This window comes from Dasypus novemcinctus, chromosome 10, assembly GCF_030445035.2.
Source record: "Dasypus novemcinctus isolate mDasNov1 chromosome 10, mDasNov1.1.hap2, whole genome shotgun sequence".
NCBI lineage: Eukaryota > Metazoa > Chordata > Mammalia > Cingulata > Dasypodidae > Dasypus > Dasypus novemcinctus.
Window position 1 is genome coordinate 57,247,493 of NC_080682.1, and position 25,222 is coordinate 57,272,714.

Consider the following 25,222-nt stretch of genomic DNA (forward strand, 5'->3'; position numbering starts at 1 on the left):
GCGTCATCTTGTTGTGTCAGCTCTCCGTGTGTGCGGCACCATTCCTGGGCAGGCTGCACTTTCTTTCATGCTGGGCGGCTCTCCCAACGGGGCACACTCCTTGCCCATGGGGCTCCCCTATGTGGGGGACACCCCTGTGTGGCAGGGCATCCCTGGGTGGCGCGACACTCCTTGCGTGCATCAGCCCTGCACATGGGCCAGCTCCACACGGGTCAAGGAGGCCCGGGGTTTGAACCGAGGACCTCCCATGTGGTAGACGGACGCCCTAACCACTGGGCCAAGTCCGCTTCCCTCAGGTATTTTAATAGTCTCATATGCTTTGATCAAGCAGGGGATATGGACGGCAGCCTCTCCAAATTTAACTGCCCAAGAAAATCTTTCTTCACCCAGTATTTCAGGAGACTTCCATTTCAACGGGGGGTAACTGTGCTCCAGACAAATGCCCAAACACCAGAATAGAAAGCAGAGCCAGCTACCCGGTAAGGGGAGAGTGACAAGGGGCCGCCATGGAGCCTTTTGCACAGCCCCAAAGAGGGTAGGCCTCCACGGCTGTGGGCTCACAACTGGTATCGGGGAGATCTGCCCGAGGCCGTCCCCACAGGTCTGGCTTCACCCAAGCTCCAGTGGTAACGTCTGAGTCAGCCCCCCTCAGGGCTAAGTTTAGCCTCTGACTGACTGGCTAAAGTGGTTGTCTGACCTCCCTGGGCCTCCACTTACCCTTCTATAAAATGGGCACAAAAACACTACCCTCCCTCTCCTGGGTGGCATGGTAATTACTATTGGGCAGGGGAGCTGAGGTGCTGACAAGCCCCGTCTGACACATTTCTCCTCGGCTCCTCCGAAGCCGCACCTGTCTCCACAGGAGAGCGTGGACCCGGGCGGCAGCACCCTGAGGTGTGCTCAGACCTCAGCGACGACCAGCCTTCCGGGTGCCCGTCTCACCAAGACTCGCCTAGCCCTCTGCTGACCCCGGGGCATTGTGGAGGTGGGAGACCCCGCTGCCGGCTGCCATTCCCGGGTCCGGCCACACCTGGGAGGCTGCTCCGGGCCGGGACACCCAGAGCAGGCATCTCCTGCCTGGAGGCAGCCATGCCATGTCCTCGCTGAGGAGGGCGGGCTCGCCCAACCAGGGCCGTCCTGGGGCAGGGCGATGACAACGTCGGAGGACCCGAGCCCAGCCCAGCATGGCGGGACCAGTGAGCTGAGGTGAGTGCTGCTTGCACCTGAGTGTGCAGAGAAGAGATTGGGCCGGTGGGAGGTTGCCTGGAGTCCACCAGCAGAGCTGACCTGGCTCCAATCCCTCCACCAGAGAAAAGGGGGAAAAAGTGCCAAGGAAACCTGGAGGTGCCTCTGCACACAGCCTGTGAACCAGCCCCTCATCACCACTCATAAGAAGCTCATTGGGCTTTCGTAGCTACCTGTCCCTTCCAGCGTGCCTGTGAGATGTATTCTACCTAATTTCACCTGGACAGGGAATGGCAGGGAGTCAGCGAAGCGGCACATGGCATGCTTTACCTTAGGAGGGAGCCCCTTGGGGGCAGCTCAACAGATGGCCAAAGCAATGCCTGCTCCCAAATAGAAGGACAGAAAAGGGGTGGCATGTGGGGTCTCCCTGTGTGTCTTTGAAATGCCAGTATGCTCACTGCAGAATGGAATCAGAATGTTGAGTTCTTTCAATTGACTGGTATAAGAACTCATTGCTGTTTATTGGGCATTTTATGGTGATCCAATTGTTAAATATTGATGCACACCCTGCTTATTTGTACAGTGGCGGCTTCTGATCAGGCCATTTGTTCTCATTCTGGGCTACATTCAGCTGCTATACGTGTCTAACACAGAGCGAGCCCATGCCAATTTCCCATCCAAATCGCCAGCCCCTTGGCTTTGAATGCCAGTTTAGATTCTGGAGATCTCTTGAAATCCCTGAAAATTGGGGGGAGGGGGTAACCTCAAGTAAAGCACGATTGGAGGGTCTTGTCTGACTCAGCTTCCAGCTCCTGGGTTCTTTAAAAGCTGTCCCTGTCTTTAGACCTAGCATATTACCGACTGCCTTGTCAATGTCAGAGGAGTCATGCAAAGAATCTCCGGCATGTCGTTAGCCTCGTTCCAACATGTAATTAGCCTAAAAGGCCCCCTCGCTGCCTCCATTCAGCGTTACATCATAAAGAATCAACTATTTTACTATTTGCAGGAGACCATGAAGACTTTAAAGAGTTAATTATGGCTCACTGGAGCCTGTCCCAAGAGCCCCACATCCAGGAATTAAACTGTTTATTTCCAAGTGTCAGTCGTCAAGATGGCATTCAAGGCTACTTCCTCCACGGAATCTGAGACTGGCACTAGTTTGATAGTATAGCCACCGGGATATGCAGGAGTGGGTGGAGGAGGTAATTTGACTGCTCCAATGTGGGCCACGTATTTTCAGCGCTCTCATCATCCATCCAGCCTCAGAGAGAGAGAGAAAGGAGCCAAGGAGAGCTGGAATTCTGCTTCCCCTCCTCCTTTGGTAATCTCTGAGCTGGAGAGCCCGCAGTGTGGCCAGAGTTCAAAGGGAGTTCAGCCCTAATCTGGAGGTTACAATCTGAACCAATCTAACCATGCAGGCTCCGAGGACATTATTATCAGTCAAGTGTAATTATAGATAAAATAGTTTTATTAATCAGCTTCCTACAGGGAATGTGTTTATCTGATGGGTGTGTGTATAATGGGAGCCTGGGGAGGGGGCACGGTGTATCTGTAGCGAGGGGGGCTGGTCTACGTGGCGGCAAGGCAGGGTGTCTGGCAGAGGAGAGAGGAGCTGGAGGAGGGAGTGTGGCTGGGAGTTCTACTCAGGGGCTCCGTGCCCCCAGCCGGGGGCGGGAGCGCGCGTGACGGCCCTGATGGCGAGCACGGGGGGCGTGCGAGTGCACATTTGCCCGTGGTATACAGCTGCACTTGAAATTGGGCCTTTTTCACCACTATTCCTCGGATCTGTCATAACCCTTTTCCCAAAAAACAAATAGGCCTTTCCACATTTGTGCTTAGCTGGAAAGTATAGAGCTTCCAACTGCAGAGTCCACCCGCCGGTGCCCTCTTTGGCCACTAATTGTCAGCCAAATTTTCAAATCTTCTCTCCAGCCCTATTGGGACATGTCTTAGGTGTCCACCGCCTTAAAGAGGTTTGCCAGTTGCAGGGGCCTCCTGAAAGTGCCGCACCCCTCCTAAGCGTCACCGCACCTGACCTGCGGTCCACTCCATCCTTCTCCGGGGAAATGACCTTCTTGGGGCCCCCTACTCAAGACCTCCTCCATAAAGTTTCCAGTTGCAATTCAGTCTCAGTGGTGTGGTGGGTGTCAGGTAACGCTCCGAGGCTGCATTCCACTTAAGTGAGCCGGTGGCTTGAGCAATTCCCCAGAGACTGTGGACCAGCCCCCAGAGCCAGCCCGGCCATCTCAGCCCTTCCCCCGCCATCTACGTGCAGCATCAAGTATCTGAATTGGCCCCTCTCATGACACAGCCCATGTCTGCTGGCCGGTTGTGCAACTCTCCGCTTGCTTTGGCTGGAACACTTGACCTGAGACGATTATTTCTCTCCTCAGAGGGCCTTGTGCAAAAATCTGCTCTTGGCCTTTAATGCAGGGGTGGCAACTGAACTTTGCCCAAAGTAACACGGGGTTCAACACCACATGACAGCCAGGCGGGCTGAGAAGCTGTGCTCCCTGGAGGTAAGGCAGGTGGCCTCCAGAATGCGAGAAGGCCCACGTGCAGGCCTGTGAGAGTTTGACTGCTTTTATAGAAAGATGTGAATTGTGCCAGGTGCGACTTGCATTGCTGCACAGCAGACCCATCAGCCGCTCTGTAAATTAAACTTTTGGGATTAATGGAGCCAGAAAGGCACATTGGAGCCTCCCCTCACCCAAATCAGAGTGAGGGAATGAACATTTTAGAAAACTATTGCTCCATTGAAGGTCATTAAGGGTCATTGGCCAGATGCAGTGGCCTTCTTCTAATTCCTGGGCTGATACATTTTTAACTTTTTGTTTCATTTTAAAAAACTTCATTGAGTATACCATTCATACCTGAACATACATAAACAATAAGTGAATAGTAGAAGTTGTGAACTTGTGAAACAAACATGCATATCTTCATACAGGGCTTGCATACATCGCCCACCACCACCACCTTGCATTGTTGTGGAATATTTGTTACAAACTATCAAAGAGCATCACAACATTACAATTAACTATCCAGGGCTGATAAATTTTGATGAAGGTCAGATAGACCGAAAAATGAACAAATGGATGAATGAATACTATATGCTAGATATCTACATCTGTACTATATCAATTAAACTAGTGAGTAGCTAATACTATTCTTATTTTACTGTTCAAACTGGGGCTTGGATAGCTTTAATAATAATAATAATAGCCATCTTTTACAGAGTATTTAATATGTGCCGGGCATAGGGCTACATTATACATTACATCATTTAATTCTCACCAAAATTCTATGAGGCTCCATGAGGTAACTATTTATTTATCAGCTTTTCAGATGAAGAAGCTGAGGCTTAAGGAGATAAGTCACTTAGCTACTGAGTGATAGAACTGAGATTTGAACCCACATATATCAGACTCAGAACACAGTGCTGTCTCACTTTCTGGTTTTTCTTTTTTTTTTTTTTCTGCCTTCTCTTTTTTTTTGAAGTACCAGGGCTGGAGATGGAACTCAGGACCTCGATACGTGGGAAGCAAACTGGCACCCAACCACTGAGCCCCACGTTTTGTTTGTTTTTGTTTTTAGGAGGTACCAGAGATCAAACCTGGGACCTTGTACATGAGCAGCAGGCATGTACCCACTTGAGCCACATCTGCTCCCTCATTTGGCTTTTGCTCTCAGCGCCATTGTCATCGGTTTAGTTATTGCGTCACCTGAAAATGGTCAGCCAAATCCCATTATCTCACTGGTTCCTTGGAACCAAAAGGCTAGCTGACAACTCAAAACGAAACTGAATCCTGCCCATCAGCCTTCACAAATTGAGAATGAATTGAAGCACATTTTTGTGAAAGGGGATGTGGGTGAGAGTGATATTCAGGATGGTAGAAAACACCTGTCTTCATTCGCACTCCAATAGCTCAGTGATGACTTCCAAAAACACCAGCCACAGGGGCTCCCCTTGGGGAAGGACAAGTTCCTAAGAGGATTGAACAAGAGCTCAGCGAGCCCCGTGGTGATGAGCCCGCAGGCCTCTTGGTGAGGCTGGCAGCTTGCCAGCTTTGAGGGCTCACCCCTAAGATTTCTCCATTACCAGGAGTCCTGTGGCTTCAACTGGCACACAGTGACAAACTCGGTAATAAAGTGAAAACTCGGGAGACTTCATGCTACCGATAGAGGGAAGTTTTGTTAAAAGCACAAGGCCTGCTTATTCCACGATTCTGGGTTTACAACAAAGACGCTCTCTAACTTAGTTCCTGAACAGAAACGAACTTGGGAAATTTCAGTGTGTAATTCAGACCCTGTTGCTTTTTAATGGCAAATGAAACTGCATGAGAGAGTAAAGTGTTGCCAACACATGACGAAGAGGGAAATTATTTCAGAGTTGATGAAAGAAGGAATCCCAAGCAAAAACCTCCGAATGAAACAACAGCATGACTCCTGGAAAACATGTGGCAAGGAGAGAAAGAAAAAATCAAAGCTTGTGACCAAGTCTCTCCTTTCTGCCATACCTAAATTTGCCCCTGAACAGCAGGCAAATTCCAAGGCCTCCTGAAACCGAAGTCCCTGTCAGCTGGCCAGAGGCCCTCTTGTTCTAAGGGGCCAACAAGCAAATCAAGGCTTGCCTAGAACTGCATGCGGGGACGTATGTCAGGCTGAGCCGGCTGTTTGTGGGTGCTCTTGGGTTACCCCATACTCATTCTGTACTCCCACTCACCTCCTTGTGGCACCTCGATTGAAAGAGCTTCCCCTTCTAGCCATCCCAGACCCTGCAGTGCAGAGTGGTCAGAGGCTAGGCCTCCATTCAGGCGATCCAGGAATGGAGTCCTGGCTCTGCCACTTGTCAGCTGTGTGACTTTGGGCAAATTACTGAAGCTCTTTGAGCCTCAGTTTCCTCTTCTGTGAAATGGGGGTAATAATAGTCCTTACTCCTACACTTGTTGTACTTGACGTATAATAAGCATCCAGTATCAAAAGGTCAGCCCAGTTCTTCATGGCCCAGCTCAAATGCTGCCTCCCAGTGAACATTTTTTCTTATAGTCTAGACCTTACTGACCTCCCACTCACTTTGAAGTCCTACCTTGGCTTGGAATTGTATGCAGCTTCTTGGTGTTTCCTCTTGGAATTCTCTGTTAGGGTGTCTATTCCTTGAGGGCCACAAATCACTCTGACTTTTTTATATTCCTGAAAATAGTGGCCTATTATATTTATTGATTTTTATTACTATATTTGCCAAATTAATTCTTTAACATTTCTGAAATCAGGATACATTTTATAATCTATATGCACATTTAACATAGTGTTTTTCCCCCAAAACAATGATTTAAATCAGTGACATATCTTATAACCAATAGCATCTGAAGAATAAGGTTTGGCTGATTGGTGAGGATGGATTTGCATGGATCCAATCATACATTTCCCCAGTTCACCTTCATCCTCCATCCTCACACCCTTCTACTCGATCCCTTGACCAAACATGCCTTTGAATGACAACTGGCTGAAGTGAGTTCACAGAAACCAGTCAAACACATTGTCATGTATGTTCATTCCCACCTGGCATGTGAAGAAACTGAGGTTCAGGAAATTAAGTTCACCTAGCAAGTCAGATATTAGCTCACCTATAGGAACATTAAGTTCTTAATGATCAATTGGTTGAGTGAGTGAGTGATTGTCAGTTTTCGACCCTTCATTAGTGCAGTTCCCAGATTAATCCAGTCAATCAGCTGTAACTGGGGCTTCTGGCCCATTCAATACCCACGATTTCAATGGCAGCACCAAGTAGCAACACTCTGTCTTCCAACCAATGGCGTGGATTGTTTTGTAACCCAGTTTTCAAATTTCCACCTCCAACAACTCTCTCAGAAAAGCAAGCCCTCATGCCTGCCAGGCACTGATGTTTGGTAAGAAAGCAATGAAAGGAAATTCATCGTCAAGGTCCCCTCCTTTGAGAATGGGTTTGTTTCCTTGGCTGGGCCTCTCAGAACTGTGCCTCTGTACAGCCATTAATGCTTCAGATTCATCTGGCTGACCCAAAACATGGGAACCTGGTTAGATTGACTTCCAATGTCTTTACTGGAAGTAGGGAGGCTAGATGCAGCCATGCAGTTTGTGTCAACTGGTTCACAGACATCAACAAAACTAAACCTTCTGGGAAGCGGACTTGGCCCAGTGGTTAGGGCGTCTGTCTACCACATGGGAGGTCTGTGGTTCAAACCCCGGGCCTCCTTGACCCTTGTGGAGCTGGCCCACGTGCAGTGCTGATGCGCGCAAGGAGTGCCCTGCCACACAGGGGTGTCCCTGTGTAGGGGAGCCCCACGCGCAAGGAGTGTGCCCCGTAAGGAGAGCCGCCCAGCGTGAAAGAAAGTGCTCAAGAAAGAAAGTGCACACACGGAGAGCTGACACAAAATGACACAACAAAAAGAAACACAGATTCCCGTCCCGCTGACAACAACAGAAGTGGACAAAGAAGAACACGCAGCTAATAGACACAGAGAACAGACAACTGAGGGGGGGAAGAGTAGAGAATTTTTTTAAAAAAAACACTAAACCTTCTAATTCCCCTATCATTTCCACAATGCCTCTGCTACCATAGACTTAGCCATTGTTTTGCCTCCTTGATGGCTTCAGATGACACAGAGATCCATTACGTCCATGAGGCTCATAGCCAAGGAAGGGTTATTGGAGGAACCACCTCCCTGTTGCTATCACCTGAATTGGGGTACCTGACAGCATGAAGCTCTAAAGGATGAGATGGGAATAGAAGAATGAGTAAATATATCTAAAGAGAAATAAAGCAGAGAATAAAACCTGAGAATACACAATAGACCAACAAAAGTTGCTTGACTACAGTGGTCAAAACAGCATGGTATTAGCATAAAGGTAGACACATTGATCAATGGAATCAAATTGAGAGTTCAGAAATAGACCCTCATCTCTATGGTCAACTGATTTTTGCTAAGCCCACCAAGTCAACTGTAACGGGGACAGAAGAGTCTCCTCAATAAATTGTGCTGGGAGAACTGGATATCCATAACCAAAAGAATGAAGGAGTACCCCTATATCACTCACTATATAAGAATCAACTCAAAATGGTTTCAAAACCTAAACATAAAAGCCAGGACCATGAAACTCCTAGAAGATAATGTAGGGAAACATCTACAAGAACTTGCAGTAGGCGAGGGTGTCTTAAACCTTACACCCAAAGCATAGGCAACAAAAGAAAAAATAGGTAAATGGGACCTCCTCAAAATTACACTTCTATACCTCAAAGGACTTTGTGAAGAGGGTAGAAAGGAAGCCTACTGAAAGAGAGAAAATATTTGGAAATCACAGATCTGACAAGGGTCTAAAATCCATGATATATAAAGAGATCCCACAACTCAACAATAAAAAGATAAATGACCCAACTGAAAAATGGGCAAAAGACTTAAATAGACATTTTTCTAAGGAAGAAATACAAATGGCCAAAAAACACATGAAAAAAAATGCTCAGCATCACTGGATATTAGGGAAATGTAAATCAAAGTTACAATGAGATATCATTTCACACTTACAAGAAAGGCCACTATTAACAAAACAGAAAATTCTGAGAGGATGTGGAGAGATAGGAACGCTTATTCACTGCTGGTGGGAATGTAGAATGGTACAGCCACTGTGGAAGTCTATTCGGCAGCTCCTAAGAAAGTTAGATATAGCTCTACCTTGTGGCCAGCAATACTGCTATTAGGTATATACCCAGAAGAAATGAGAGCAGTGACACAAACAGATATGTGCACTCCATTGCTCACAGCAGCATTAGTCACAATTGTCAAAAGATGGAGACCACCCAGGTGCCCATTAATCGATGAATGGATAAGCAAACCGTGGTGCGTGCACTCGATGGAATGCTATTCAGCTGTAAGAAGAAATGAAGTCATGAAGCATATGGCAACTTGGATGAACTTGGAGGACCTGATGTTGAGTAAGGCAAGCCAGGCACAATAGGACGAATATTGTATAACTTTGCTCATCAAGCCCATCATAGTATTTGTAATTACTAGTGCTTACATGTGGGTATGATAGTGGTTTGTTGTGTTCAAGCAATGAAAATATTATAATATTGATTGAAGTGATGAATGCACAACTTGGTGATTATACCAAATGATATTGATTGTACACTTTAGATAAATTGTATGGTTTATGAACAAAAAAATAATAGGATGGGTTGGAGGAAAAATAGACCAAATGTAAAATATGGACTATAGATAGTAGTCATACTTTTATGATGCTCTTTTATAGTTTGTAACAAATGTTGCACAACAATGCAAGGTGTCGATGGTGGGGTGAGGTGTGGGAGCCCTGTACGATGATATGCATGTTTGTTCTGCAAGTTCACAACTTTTGCTATTCACTTATTGTTTATGTATGTTTATGTATGAATGATATACTTCAATTAATTGTTTTTTAAATGAAAAAGAAATTGCTTGAGCACTTACTTGTGCTCAAGTGCATATTGGGTGCCTTAAGGGAATCTAGGTAAACAACTCTTACTCCTTGCTATCAAGGATCCTTCCAGCAATCAAGAGGTGCCGCAGAAAACTGGTATGCCTTCCATCTGTATTCTGCCTTCCCCAGCAGCATCAAGTAATAGCCTAATGGTGAAGCTGGCGGACTCTGGTGCCATCCTGCCCATGCTCAGATTCTGCTTGGTGTCCTACTGGCTGTGATATTGGCAAGTTATGTGAATTCTCTATACCTCAGTTTCTTCATCAGTAAATTATAGATGATAATAATGGTACCTACATCATAGGAATGACATAGGATTAAAAGTCTTAATACTCATAGCATGCCTAGATGGTATCTGGCACCAGTAAATTCCTAACAAATGGTAACAATTAGGATTATTCATTGTAGAAAGGCAACATTATCCTACATGATACAGTAATGCCCTAAGGTCAGGGATCTCAATCAATATCTGCATGTCTCCTCATAGCCCATTACAACAGCCACCACTTGCTGCATTCTCACCAGGCACTGGGTACATCTCAGATGAGGAAACTGACACCCTGAAAGGTCGGTGCCTCATCTAATGTCTCTCAGATGGCAGGTGCCAGAAACAGGAGTCTGAGCCCAAAGTCTGAAACACTCATGCATTTCACCATCCCCCACTGCAAATCCTCTCCTTTTAGCAGCAGCCTCTATGAATTTACCTAAGCTTATTCTTTTTTTTTTTTTAATTTTTTTATTTTTTATTGACTTTATAATAATATTACATTAAAAATATATATGTGAGGTCCCATTCAACCCCATCCCCCCACCCCCCCTCTTCCCCCCCCAACAACACTCGTTCCCATCATCATGACACATCCATTGGATTTTGTACCTAAGCTTATTCTTGAACTCACTTTTGTTCTCAGCATATGCTGTTCTTGGGTGGTGGTGAAGTGGAAGGTTAGGGGAGAAAAGAACTGGCATAAAGAAATGTTGGCCTTGGGAAGCAGATGTGGCTCAACTGACAGAGCATCCACCTACCATAAAGGAGGTCCAAGGTTCAAACCCAGGGCCTCCTGACCTGTGTGGTAAACTGGCCCATGCGCAGTGCTGCCGCGTGCAAGGAATGCCATGCCACACAGGGATGGCCCCTGCATAGGGATTTCCCATGCGCAAAGAGCCCCCAAGAGGCTCCCCACGAGAAGAGCCCCACCCCCGCATGAAAAGCACAACCTGCCCGGGAGTGGCACACACAGAGAGCTCATGCAGCAAGATGACACAACAAAAAAGGGACAGATTTCTGGTTCTGCCAAGAATGCAAGGAGACACAGAAGAACACACAGAGAATGGACACAAAAAAGCAGACAAGCGGGTGTTGGGGGGAAGGGGAGAGAAATAAATAAGTTAAAAAAAAAAAAGAAATGTTGGCCTAGATTAAAGAGGGCAGGTTCTAGGAAAAGCAGTTAAGACATGGAGCCAGTAATAGCTGACAAATTGGGCAGCTTCTCATCAGGTGATTTGTCCCTTAATTCACTTGCATGTACTGAGGGTCATCTTTGTCCCAAGAACCATCCTAGGCCCTGGGCATTCAAAACTTCCAGTCGACAGTGAGAGACAGGCTGTGTGAGCAATGGCCATAGCACCCAGGGCTCTTGAGCCAACAGAGAGGGAAGGGCTCCCTCGGGGCCAGTGCTGAGCCCAGACCAAAACGAAGGAGGCCAGCTTGCGCTCCCTTGTCTATTGGGTGGTTCTAAGGGTAGGCAAGCCTGAGGTCAGCCCGAGCCTGGCCACCAGCCAGCTGGTGACAAGCACCAGGGAAGGCGCCTGTTTCCTCATCTTAAAAGGAGTAGTGACAGCTACCTCCCAGGGTTACTGGAAAAGATCACCAAGTAAGACAGGTGAGCGAGCCCACTGCAACGCTTAGCACATGGCAGATGCTCCATGAGTGTGATTCCCTCCTCCCTTCCGCAGAGAACCACACATAAGCACCCAGGGAGCAGTTAGCACAGCAATTAAGAAAACAGAGCCAGGCAACCTGGTCAAAAATATTTGCCCTTTCACTTAGCTGTGTGACCATGAGTGAGTTACTTAACCTCTCTGTACCTCAGTTTCCTCATCTGTAAAATAGGGATAATAAGTAACTCCCTCATAGAACGTTTGAGAGGATTTAAGGCGAGTGATGAAAGTAACAGGACTGGCACGGAGACAAGAGAGTTCATTGTTAGGGCTCTCCGCACTTGGCAGGTTTTAATTCATCTCATTCACACAGCAGCCCTATATGAGCTGTATGCTTTGTGCCCCATTTTACAGGTACAGTAACTGAGATGCAAGGATGTTCATTAACCTTCCCAGGCCTACCTAGCTACCAAATAGCAGAGTGAGGTTTCAAACCTAGGAAGTCTTCCAGAATCTGTTCTCTTAGCTACTATGTGACCATTTAAAGCCCAATTAGTGTTGCCTGTTATTACAATGTGATTGGGACACCTGAAGGAGAAGAGGCTGGGAATTCTAAAATGTTCCATTCCTTTTTCTGTCTCCACTTTCCTTATCCTCAGTCCTTCTTTTGTGCCTCCTACTTCCCCATCCTCAAACCTCAGCTCTTGTCTTCCAGCAGACATTCATAATAGTCTTTATAAGCTTAGTGTTTGATATCATCCAAGATCACCACTCCAATTACATTTAGGTTAAATGTGATGGCTAAGCTTAATTAGAGTCAAATTCCTCTTTTATTTAGGTTTAATCTTAATCATCTCTTTTATCCACTGGTCCAGAAGCCTGTAATTTCATGCACAGGCACCCGAAGATGCTATATTATACATTCGGGTCAATAAGACAAACAGAGTTTGTTGTCATACACACCCACTGCCAGAAAATACTCATTCTTAAATATTTGCGCCAATAGAGCATAGAAAAATGTAATTACTCCAATGAATCCTATTCTAAAAATAATATCAGAATAAAGCTTTCCTTGAAAACATCTCCACTGAGCAGAGGGGTATGTCAGACACAAACCGTAGAAGCATTGCAGAAACCAGAGACAAGATGGGAAAGCATCCAACACCAGGGAACACGGTGTGTAGGACCAAGGAGGAAGAGGAGAAATCACAGAATTTTAGAGCTTAAAGGAATCTCAAAGAGCATCTAATCCAGTTATTTGCAAACTCTTTTGAAGTGCAGATTCTTTTGTTCAAATGAAATCTAAAGCAGGAGGTTTATATAAAAGCTGAGATGCTCTTATGGAATCAGGGAGGAGGGGTCCGCCGCCTAACCCACCCTGCCCCCATCCTCTCACCCTCAACAGCCCCAGTGAGGGTTCCAGGGAACCCCTGGGGTTCCTCCAAGCACAGCTTGAAAATCACTATTCTAAACCAACCTCCCCCTTTTATCGCCGGGGAAAAGGAAGCCCCAAGAAACGACCTGATTTGCCTGAGGTTGTCCAGCAGGTCAGGGGCATAGACAGTCCCTTATCTTCCACAACTGTTCCATGATGACACCCTGAATCCTCTAATGAACTGCCTTTTGTTTCCCCAGACTGCACACACGTTTGTATTCCTGTGCTTGTACTCATGCCCAGGGTTCCCAAGAAAACCTAACCAACCAGTCCCTGCTTTCGCTTCAAAGCTTGAGCCTGTAGTTTGAACCCAAAATCTTGGCTGCCCAAAAGGGCTGGAAACACAGTGCGAAAGGCAGTGGGTTATAACTACTACCCCCTAGAAGACGTGGGGATGCTGCCTGCCACAGCCTGAGCTAGATGGAGTTTCTGCTCGTCATGGGGAAGTAGTCAAAGACGGAAGGCTTCGGCGAAGCACCGAGAGCTGGTGTCTGAGCGCGTCCTCCGGGCCAACTGGCCTTGGACACCTGACTGCCTGCTAGGCCTCTCAGTTTCTCCCCCCAGAAATAGGGGAGGGGAAAGGGAGAAAGCCACCCCAAGGCTCATGGCGCCCAAAGACGTGAGAGGCTGAGTATGTTAATGCGTCCAATGTCTTGATAGTGCCTGGAGTGAAAAGGTGGAAGAAAGGCCCAACATGGGTTCAGTAAGCTGACTGATGCCTTCCTCTGGTTTGAAGGTTGGAAGGCACTTTCTGATTCCTGAGCTTTACCAAGGATCATAATAGCTGATGAAGGGCTTGCACATGTTTTACGTACATTAGTTCTAAGCCTCACGGCAGTGCCGTCCATCAGTACTACTATTTGCCAAAATGAGGCTCAGAAGCACTACTTAAGTTGTTGGAGGTGATCCAGCTAGAAAATGGAGAACCCAGGATTCGAATCCAAAGCCACCTGGTTGTCAAGCCTGTGTCCTCACCCACTGCCCCACACCGCCTGCCCTTCCTGCTGGCCGCACGGGAAGAAGGGGTAAGGACGTGATCTACAAAAGTGCAGAACTCGGGCAGCCCAGGAGGGAGACCGCCTCGTCCAGCGCCAGGGTTGCTGGGGGGCTGAGTTCCTCCTCCAGCCCGCACAAAAGAGAACTCCCCAGCAAACGCACAATCCCGCAAAGCTCCAGAGGCAAGAATTCTTGGCTTGTTTACCGAGCCCCCCGGGCCACAAGGCTGGTGAGCTGGGCGCAAAAGCAGGATAAAGGTAAACTTTCTGCATGTGAGAACCATTCCCCCCCCTCCAAGGAGCCGTGTCACACTGCATGTCACCGTCATCAAAGGGGCTGTGCGTAAACCTGAAAAACTCCACGGACCTGTCTGTAGGTGTTACTTATATCACACGGCTCCAGGTGCCTTTATTTCCACTGGGCGCCGGTGCCGGGAGCCCCTGCCTTCTCTTGCCCTGAAAGCCTCCGCTTTGGACCTAGCCACTGCTGTCCTCACGTAAGCACCTTTTCTTTGCTTTTTTGGCTGAATTGTAAGGGCTGTCAGGGCTCAGAGGCTCGGGCTGGGACCTGGAGAGGGCCCCACTGCGGAGTCCGCCTCCGGGAGCAGTTGGACCGGCTTTAGCTGCTTGCCTGGGAGACATTGTTGCCTTTTCGGGTTGCGTGGTCACCCCAGCCCTCACCCCTCCCTCTCTCCGAATCACTGACTAACCCGGGGGAATCTAAAAGGGAATGCGAACAGGCACTCAGTTCTCTGCCCTGCCAGGTGTCGTGAGGAAAGACAGCCGGATTTCACCCTGAAAGATACTCTGCTACAGGAAACCCAACGCCCTGGCTTGACTCTTTTTTTCTATTGGCCTGACTGCTGCCCCCTTGATACAGAAAAAAAACAGCTGCCTTATTATAGTTTGGGGCATTCTTGAGGAGTTTGTGCAAAAGAAACCCTTGTTGTCCTCTCATACCACCTCAGAATAGAATTCTTCCAGAAAAGCAATGGTTAGGGGTTTTCCACTGTGTTCTCAGCCCTTATCGAAGGCTGCGGTGCTTGGGCTTCCTGTGGGTCTGCCCCCCGCTGGCAGGAACAGGTAGCGCATACCCCCGTCTCAAACGGAAGCTGCGGGCCGCGTGAGGATGCGGTGAGGATTTTACAAGCAGAAAAGGATGTCCGATATCATTAGGTACAACCTCTTCATTTTACAGATGAGGAAAGTGAGGCGCCGAAAAGTCAGCTGAGTTCAGGAGTCAGCTGGTTTTAGTTCAAAGACCCAGGGAGAAGGTTTGTTTGTGCATCTGAGGGAGAGCTTAATTATTTTGTCCTCACATTCTCCGTGAGAATGTTTTTCACGGTTCAAGGTATTCTTACAGGAGTTTTCCCCATTTGATTGCCTTCTTTTCTCAGAAGCCACCAGAGTGGCAACCTTTGAAATTGAGTGACAATGGTTATTTTTCCCTGTTAATGCAGGGAATTATTATGTTGATAAACAGGAATATCTAGGAATTATCCTAGATATTGCCATCACTCCTCTGCATATGCTATCTATTTTATTAAATCTCCTGGACATTCTGATGAGGAAACTGGAGCTCAGAGAGGGTCACGAATTTTTATATACCATACCATAACATATGGAAAAAAATAGAATTTCAGTAGGAGGATGAGTTAAGAAATTTGTCCCAGGTCACTTGCCTTATGGATGGCAGAGGTGGCATTTAACCCAGATATGTCTAATCCAAAGCTGGTGAGCTTTGCATTGCGCCCACAGTGTGGCACACCTCCTACCAGTCTTAGCTGTGCCTTCAGAAAAGGAACTAAAAGCAAACAAACTCCCTCAGCGAGCTCAAGGAGATGAAGACTCACTTGAGAAGACATCAGCAAGTCCATTCTCACAGCTGCTTTGGTTTCTCCCAGAAGAACAGACACTAAGCACCCAACCTACAAACCTGGGACAGCAAGTGTGGAAATACTCCTTTGGGTTTTCTTCAGTGTGTCCCTTCTTAGGGAGGTCCCAAGGCTGAGAATAGAATCTGCCTGTTCCCACAGGGACCCAGGGCTCGGGACCCAGTGGGCAGTCCCAGGCCTGGTATCACTGAGGCTTTGTAGGAGGAAAAAATAGTTTTCTTCTCAATTATACCGCCCTGATGGCGAGAACACGGAAAGCTTTTCTTGGCCCACCCTTCCATGTTTTCCATCCTCACAGTCTTATTCTGCCCTGTGATGTTTTGGTGCATAAACCGCCCATGTGTAGATGCTTAATTGGGTGGACTTTTGGTCCCACGCCCAGAGTGAAGTTGATGATCCCCGCCAGGGTCAGGAAGGAATTTTCCTCCTCGGGCAGCCTGGCCAAGGCTGGGTGGTTTGCTCCTTCCCCTCTCTCTGGAAGGCTGAGCAGCGGTGCCTGGCTGCCCAGGCCATGGCCACAGCACCTGCCATTGCTGCCTCTGAGCGGGGTGTGGGCGAGAAGCCCACAAGCCTGTCCCTCTGACTGGGTGGACCTCTCCCTGGGCACGCGTGGTGAGTGAGCCGGCTCTGAGAAGGGTTAGGAAGTTGCCGAGGTGTCTGGAGACCTCAGCTGGGCATGCCATGGCTGTCTCAGTCCCCAGGGGCGGCTGTAGCCAGCCCGTCTTGTGCGTAGAAGGGAACCTACCTGATTCCTCCAACCGTGTCTTAGTTATATTTGAGCCTTTCCTACTTACTGGGTAGCTGGAAAGGTAACCACATTTTGGGGAAACTGACTCCAACCCTCTTGAGTAGACAGTGATTAAGGGTCCAGAATGCTGAAGGGACCTGGCTAGCTCAGGCAAAGAATGCCCGCATACTCCTGCCCTCCCAGAGCCCACACTTGGCTGGAGTAGAAGCTAATTGGTGTAGGAGGTATGGGAGAAGAAGGAATCAGTAGACTTTTTCGGAGCTTAATTTAATGTGTTTGTACTGGCTGGGTTTTGCTGCAATTTGGTGAGCTTGCTTGTCTACAGTATCCAAATACAATGAATATACATGCATATGTGTATGTGTGCATATCTCTGGAGGTGTTGGCCCTATAGGGTGGATACCTGCGGAAAAACATGGAGTTAGGGCAGGCCTTGCAGTGTATCTTGTCAGCGTCCCCATTTGGTATATTAGTAGACGGAAAACTGAGGCTTGTAGCTGTGCAAGAGGCCAGACCGTGACTCCCTACCCAGGGCTCTTTACTTGATGGCAAACCAACCAGCCCCTCGAAAAATAAAAGTATGGCTAATAACAGCAGGCCAAGGACCCTTCCCAGACACCTAGTCCTTATCCTATTGCAGACTCTAGGTCTAACAGTGCTGCTTCCCACCTTGTTTTCTGTCACTCCCCTAATGAGCATGTTTAGACATTTTTCCCCTAATCCTACCCCTCATAAAAAGTTGATACCGCAGATATACTGTATAGCTGCTTACATGCTGTGGCCCTTTGTGGGGCCACAAAATACTTAGTATTTAAGTTTTTTCCTTTTAACCCTAAGAACCAAATGTGGCCTGCTAGGGCGCAATATTACTTGCATCGAGACGGTACGATTTCACCTTAGGCAAATGGCTTTGTATCCCTGGGACTCAACATCCTCACTGAGAAATGGGACCCAAACTGCTGCTTCTTCCCACCCACCCTCTTCTACCTACATTAAAGAAATCTTTAAGAGTTAAAGTGTTCAGTGATGGCCAAGCCCTTAGAGGGCCTAAGAAGAGGAGCTCCCGAACACAAAGCAGCCGTTCTCCTGAGCTCTCACACCCAGTGTGTGCTGGCAAAGTGGCAAGGCCCTTTGTGGGGAGCCCAAAGTCAATAATAGCCCCTTCTACTGTCAAAGGGGGAAAAAAAGACTGCCTTTATAAAGGACATTTTCCCAAAAGGTAAGAAATAATTACAGAAGGAAAATAGCACCCTGTACACCTGAGAGAGCCCTTTAAGAAAACTTGGTGGATATAATTTGCCATAGAAGGACTTACCAAAGGGAATCAGATACAGCCTTGTATACAGCACTAAGGAGATTACAGATCAAATGAGTGGGCTGGGATAAAGAGGGGGAAAATCCCTTAAATATCATATTGATCAAAAATATTTCTAGTCTTTATATAATCAAATTCAATTTGCCCAATGATTTTTGAGAGCTATTTGTCAGGCGCAAATGGGAACGCGCTCACGCCTACTGCCGAGCCTTGAACTTGGAGAATGGCTTGGTGATCCTGAAGGCCTGGGCTCTGTTTCCTGCGGTCTGCCTTCTTGGGGTCTGCCTCTCCTTTCTCCAAACCCAGCCAGCGAAGGTCGTGTCCGCCCTGCCATCCTCTTCCTCAGTTTTCTGAGCCTCTGTCCCAGAGAGGAAGGGGGCTCTTTGACCCAAGCCCCAGGCAGGAGAGCTTTTCTGCAATCCAGTCCGAAACAGAAGCAACTGTGGGTGCCAGGCCTTCTTTCCTCCCTCATAACCTCCCACGCTGCTTCTTCCGCCTGCCTCCAACTCAGGATCTGTGGAAAAATCAGAGCCAAAGCCGGGCAGCCCTGAGCTCTGTCGGAAAGGTCTCCGGCTCCCAGGGGAGATCCATGGCTGTGATAACCTGCCGGGCATGACCCCTCTCCAGGTGCTTCCTCGTGCGGGCTGGTCGTTCTGGGGTGGTGGCCCAGAAAGGCCACCGAAGCGTGAGAATTCAAACTTGGTTACTTGTTTATGTCCGGAGCGTGCTTCTCATGCAGGATCGATGCTGAGGATGGTGGTGGATTTAAAGGCACCCCCGAAGAACTGGTCTTTGGTCCTAGAACCATGTAACCCTAGCCCTTCTTAGTAATGAGGTCTCACTTAATATCCAAGTATGCCTGGGAGGGGCATGTGGGTACATATGACTGTGAGGGTTTCGAGAAAGGAAAGCAGAAGGGCCAAGAGCTGGAAAACTTGGGACCTCTCCACATCTTGGCTCTGTCATCCAACGGCTCTGTGACCTTGAGCAAGAGTCACATTCCCAAAAGCAAAAAAAAAAAGAGTCACATTCCCTAGGCCTTAACTTTCTCGTCTACAAAATGTCAGGAGGAAGGGGAGAGACTGAACTAACTCAGTATTTTCCAACATGTCATACTCACACTGCTGGTGATGTACAAAATGAATCAGGTCAGGGGTTGGCAAAGTTCTTAAACGACCAGACGGTAAATATATTAGGGTTTACAGGCCAAAAGGCAAAATCGAGGATATTACGTCAGTACTTATAGCCACTTAAGATTAATCTTTAAAAATGTGAACTCATTTTTGTGATAGGCTATACAAAAACAGGTAGTGGACTGGATTTAGCCCATGGCGTGTTGCTTACTGACCCAATCTAGGTGTACACACGGATGAATAATTTTTATTTAAATGTTCATATACTTATTTTTATGTATGTCAAAAGAATATTGATTTTCCATGTATAATAGTGATATAAAGCTTTCCTTTATATCACTATATATCCTAAATGAATGTATTTATGTTAAAACAAAAAGGGATTTTTTAAATGTGTTGAGTAAATAAGAGTGCTCAGTTATCATGGTAACAGACAAATGACTGAGGTTTGAGAAGCATGAGATTAGATGATTGCTAAACACCTGACCATCTTAAAATTCCATGCTTTTACTCTCCCAAGACCCAAGTCTGGTTTCTGTGCCAATGCTCACCAGCTGTACCGTCCTGAGCCACTGTGTCCTCCTGTGCAAGTGGCAGTAGAACCACCCTATCTCATTTCATTACTGTGAGAAGTGAAAAGGATAAATTGAATAAACAGATTTTTTTTCAACTACCAAACATAGATTTTTTTTTTTTTTTTTCCTGAATTGTGGGAATGGGGGAAGCAACAAAAAGATGATTTGAAGGATGAGACTGGCCAGGCTGAGTGAGCCAGGGCCCGATCCCATCTTCTCCTGCCCTCTTTCTAGCCTCAGCCTGACATGGTCCCCCCAATGTTTCCTCATTGCCAATGGGCATGGGGAGGGGAGTAGAAAACAGTGATTGGGGATGATGGGCTTTTGAAACAGACAAACCTGAATTATCACCCAAACTCTACCACCTTCCAGCTGGGGGGTTTTGCACTTTACCTGGGGTTTCAGCGTCCATCCTTCACCTATAAAATGGGACCATCCCAATACCTACCTCAAGCGGTTGTTCAAGAGGCCATGATAATGAACATGAAGGATAAAGTGCTCAGCACAGAGTCCACAGCCTGGTGAGCGCCCTGTGAGTGTTAGTTCTAATTATCACAAGTCCACACGCTCTTATCCAAAATCCTGGGGCCTAATGGGTGCAGAAATCAGAATTCTCCAGATCCTCAGAAGAGGATACTGCAGATGCCACAGAATACAGAACACCCCTGCAGGGTCTAGGACACCTCAAATACATTAATGTTCCTGCAGTGCATCATATGAATATTGGCTGAGTGGGAAAAATGAAAGTATAACTATAGTTATAAAACCATATAACATATATAGAAATAGTATGTAAAACTGTGTAACATAAGTATCAATCCAGGACTGGGTATTTTTTGCTTCTAAGTAAATTTGCACTGAACACACACATATAGTTTCAGTTTTCAGAACGTTCAGATTTCAGAATTGCAGATAAGGGTCTGCAGGTATATTCATACTGAGCAATTCTCGCTGCTTCCTGAAGCGTACTGCGATAAGGCAAAATTCAGGCGGTCAGGTGAGAGTGAAAACAAAAAGTAAACAAACCAGCAGCCTGGCATCGGAAGAGCTCAATCCACTCCTAGCTCTGCCATTTACTGGTTTACAACTTTGGGCAATTGTCTCAACCACTCCATGCTTCAGTTTTCTCACCTGTACAACGTCACAGCATGTGGCGAGGATTAAAGAATATCCTGCGCAGACTGCCCTGACTAAGCGTTGGCTATTGTAGTTCAGAACCACGCGTCGCCCCGCAGGGCGCCTGCGAGGCGTTGCTCCCGGCGCCCGCGCCTCCTCACAGCCTCTCCCACCGTTGCAGGGTGATGTTGGACTCCGTGACCCACAGCACCTTCCTGCCCAACACGTCCTTCTGTGACCCCCTGATGTCGTGGACTGATCTGTTCAGCAACGAAGAGTATTATCCTGCCTTTGAGCATCCAACAGGTGCGTAGCTCGGCAGTTCTGCTGAGGGCACCTGGGACGGGATTGGAGGAGGTGGTGCTGGCCTAGGGGGACGGCAAGGCAGTGCTTAGAGCCTGGAAATGCCAGTGTCTGGGGCAGAGGCCAGTGGAGGCCTGGGCAGCCGGCAGGGCAGCTCTGCAGAGAGGACGGCCCTGGGCTCCTCAGGGCAGCCTCCTCCCAGCAGCGTGGCCACGGGGCTCAGCCAGCCGCTCAGAGCCTCATTTGCTAGTAGGTGAGATGGAGGTGATAATGCCAATATCTTGGGGTTATTGTGATAATTAAACAATGTAGTGGAAAGAAAGTCCTTAGCCCAGTGCCTAGAACACTATGAGTGCTTGGTCATCGTGGTATCAGCTAACATTTATTGAACCCTAGCTACTTGCCAGACACCGTGGCAAGCACCCATCTCATCCTTACAGAAGTGCCATGAGAAAGGAATGATGATTATTCCCATTTTAGTATAAAAGAAACTGACACAGAAAGGTTTAGTGACTTGCCCAAGAACACACAGTTCAGTAAGTTCCAAGTTGACCTCAGCACCTGGACTCAATACCCATCCTACATGGTCACCTTTACAAATGATGTGACGCTGTGGTTAGTGCTGTTAATATTATCTTTATTCTCTGAGCTTCTATTTCTCCCACTCTGAAGCAGGGATGATCAGCTTCACTCTGAGGATTAACAGGGAGCCAATGTGTGTAAAAAATATAGACTGGCATAGAGCAAAGGCTCAGTAACTAGCAATCGCTGTCTCCAGGCCTCCCCCGCTCATCTTTCCTCCTCTCTGTTGGCCCAGGTTTCTCCATCTGAGAAGGAGGCACAGTACTCTGTGCAGATCCCAGGGCAGAGGAGGGCAGCTGAGCTTTGCCCCGGAACCCCTCCGAGGGCCTCTGTCCCGAGGTGCTTGGGTGACAGCACATCATGGCAAACCTGGCTGCCTGCCGGGCCCGCAGGTGCACATCGCATGGGTGGTGATGCAAGTGCTAATCGAGCAGCACCTGAGCCTGTGCACCCAGGCCTGGTGGAGCCCACCCTGAGGGAGCAGGCAGGCAGCCAGGCTCCCAGGACGCTGTGAAAGGTCTGCCACCCCAAAGAAACCGAAAGCGGGGGCTGCACAGCCACAGGCCACTGCACCATCACCACCACCCAACCACACGCACAGGGACGTCTCACGCCCTCTTCTGAAGTGTCCCGAAAATTGCATTTGGACTTATGTCAGGCAGCATATATATTGCAATTCCCCATTAGGCCTACAAAGCCCCTTGCTTCCAGACAGACAATGAGAAACATCCTCAATCTCTTCCCCTTGCAATCTGGCTACAGGCTAAATCTGAAGGAGGAAAATGAAGGCTTTGATGTCCCAGGTACCCGCCCATGACCCAAGATTGTGGGGGCCCAGGTCCCCATCCTTCTCCGCACTGGTGCAAATGGCCCCGGCCTCTCCTAACCCAGACCTGCCATCCTGGGGAGCCCCTCCTTCTGCCTACCCTGCTGGGCAGCAGTCGGGGTGGTGGGGAGGAGGGATGGGCTTGACCGCCCAGCTGCACCCCGAATGGCCCAGACATTGGAGAAGCAGCTCCTTAGGGTCCAAAGCTTAGACTTTGGAACCAGATGGCCCAGTGCACAGTCTGGCTTTGACACTCGCTGGCTGGACCTTCATAACCTCTCCTGCCCCTCTTTTCTCATCTGTAAAATGGGGATAATGATAAGAATGCCTACCTTGTCGGGTGGTTATGAGGATGAAATGAGTTAATTAAGTCTAATGTGTTTGGGACACAATCTGGCACATGAGAAACACACAAGCGTTTCAAAATGAAGAGCCTAACAGAAGTGAGTTCCAGAAGTGTTGCCAGTGTGGTTTAAAAATCCAGCACAGTCTTAGAGATATAGACACAGCTTTGCCCATCTAAGGCAAGGCTTCTTAACCTTTTTTGTTCCATGGACCCCTTTGCCAGTCAGGTGAAAACCACAGACCCCTTACTAAGTCTACATTATACTGTGTATTATTAATAACTACATCACACCTGCACCAATACATCTCCACAAGAATAATGTTTTTTTGAATTTCAATTCAAGCTCATGGACCCCTTGTTAATGTTTCTTGGTCTAAGGCCTCCACATTTCCTTCAGTGTAAGGAGGAGATTGGACCAGGTCATTTTTAGGATACTTTCCAGAATCTTCTCTAAGTCCTGCATCAGCCAACATCACAGGTTTAGCCCTCTTCTCCACCACCCCTTGAGAGGATAGAAATTCCCAGCAAGGCTTGAGGCCAGTGAAAATAAAATATCCTCCAGGAGTTCCCAGAGTCCTCTCATTCTCTTAGGACGAGCCAGGCTTTTGCCCTGCCACGGGCCTCTGGTGTTCAGAAGACACTGTATGTCTCTGACCTTCTGAAGGGCATGAAATTTAGTCTTGAGTGAGCGCCTCCTTCAGAGCTGCCCCGGGCACTGGCAAGCCTCTTAATTCCCTGGCTCCCAGGCCCACTGGTGCCTTCTGTCTTTTTTGGACAGGGGCGCTGCCACTCAGAGAGGTAGTGCATGGACTCTCTGCAAAAGCCCTCTCTGCCCAGAGTGCATGAGGCTGGCGGCTCGGTGTAAGGTGGACTCAGAAACTTCTCCTCCGGTCCTGGCCTGCACCTCCTGGGAGGCTTCATCTTGAATTCGGGGCCCCCTTAGGGGGTCTTCTGATGGCAGTTTCCTGTTGGAGTGTGGGTTCGAGTGCTGGCGCTGCCGCAGCCTAGCATGTTACCTCAGGCAGGTGTTTTCCTAAGGTCTCATCCACTTTCCTCAGCTCTAACAGCCTCTGCCTCCTCGAGTGGAGAGGCTTAAATGAGACTCAGCAGACAAAGCGGTTGGCAGAACGCCCGGCTCCTGGCAGGGGCCGTGGCAGCCAGAACACCTCGCACCCCCTGGCAAGGCCGGAACTCAGTCTTCTCTTGCCTCTCTTCATTTTTCATATTGAACAAAAGCAATGCAGGTCTCAGTTTCAACCTGTCCAATTCAGACTTTTTGACAGCTGAGATACTTTTAGACCAATGGGAGGGAAAGGGAAGAAGAAAGGAGGTGTCCGTTAGACAAATCCTAACCACAGGAAGGTAGGAAAGATCACTTTAACCCTGTTAGGAAAACCAGCTGTCCTCCAACCTCTTCGAATGGCTCTAGCAGAGTGCTGCTGAGTCTGTGCCTTTGACATGCTGCCCGGTGCTCTGCTGGCTGCACTGCAGGCTGGGAGGTGGACTGTCACAGATTGCAAAGAGCAATAGAAGTGCATTCACTCACCCTGGCCTTCCCTTCAGCTGTTTCAAAATAAAGAAACATGAACCCTGGAAAATGTACCAAAGTGGGGTGACGGCCTAGGTTTCACATACATACGAGGTTTTTTTTTCAGAAAGGTTACTTCTCCAATGGAGTTCCAGAAGCCAACATCTGAAAGGTCATGAGGGCCCTGACCTCACCCCTACCTTCTGGAGCTCCAGCCTGCACCTCCACAAACCTTTCCCCCCAATGTCGAGATGGCCATCCCAACACACAGTGCCTCCTTTGCTTTGGAATCTTGTTTAACTTTGTCGCAGCAGAAATTTCTAAATTGGGACCGCTTTAGGGGTTCTTGGGAGACCCCTCAGCGGCCACCGTAGAAAGGGTGGGTGACAGTTGAGAAGGCTGGACTCCACCCCGCCCCAAGCCCTCAGGCGTGGCTCTTCCACTTGATCTCTTGGGATGGTTTAGCACAGTGATTATTAAGGCTTGGGAAGCTAAAAGACACCTATGTGACCCACTCCTAGCTCTGCCACTTATTTGCTTTGACCTTGAAAAGAGATTGCATTCCTCCATGCCTTATATTCTTCACTCATACGCTGGAGGGTGTGTTAAATGACCTCAGAGCACTGTGCTGAGGATAACACGAGAAAACACGAAGCATTTAGCACAGCGACTGGCACATGTGCAGCACTCGATAAATATGTTAGCTATTATCGTACACTGCATTTTCTAGCAAGATTTTATTCAAAGAAAGGGCTTTTTTTTTTTTAAGGTGCAAAACTCGCTGATCTTGGGTACTAATATCCAAAATACCAGGGAGAGTGATTTGGGTCCCACATGGGGTTTTCTCAGATCCATGCCCTGGGTGTAGA

At 48.0% G+C, this 25,222-nt stretch overlaps 1 protein-coding gene across 2 annotated transcripts in view; it reads left to right on the forward strand.

Annotated features, from left to right (window-relative positions):
- Nucleotides 1-14,379: 14,379 nt before the first annotated feature.
- ELF5 (E74 like ETS transcription factor 5) overlaps nucleotides 14,380-25,222 on the forward strand; it is a 31,048-nt gene continuing 20,205 nt past the window's right edge. The window contains exons 1-2 of one of the 2 annotated variants that reach the window (XM_004446854.4): nucleotides 14,380-14,483; nucleotides 20,950-21,074. In XM_004446854.4, the coding sequence (XP_004446911.1) occupies nucleotides 20,954-21,074 (121 nt within the window). In that variant the 5' untranslated portion in view covers nucleotides 14,380-14,483; nucleotides 20,950-20,953. Of the gene's footprint in view, nucleotides 14,484-16,318; nucleotides 16,494-20,949; nucleotides 21,075-25,222 lie in introns of those variants that run through there. The other variant, XM_012522398.4, reaches the window with a different exon arrangement.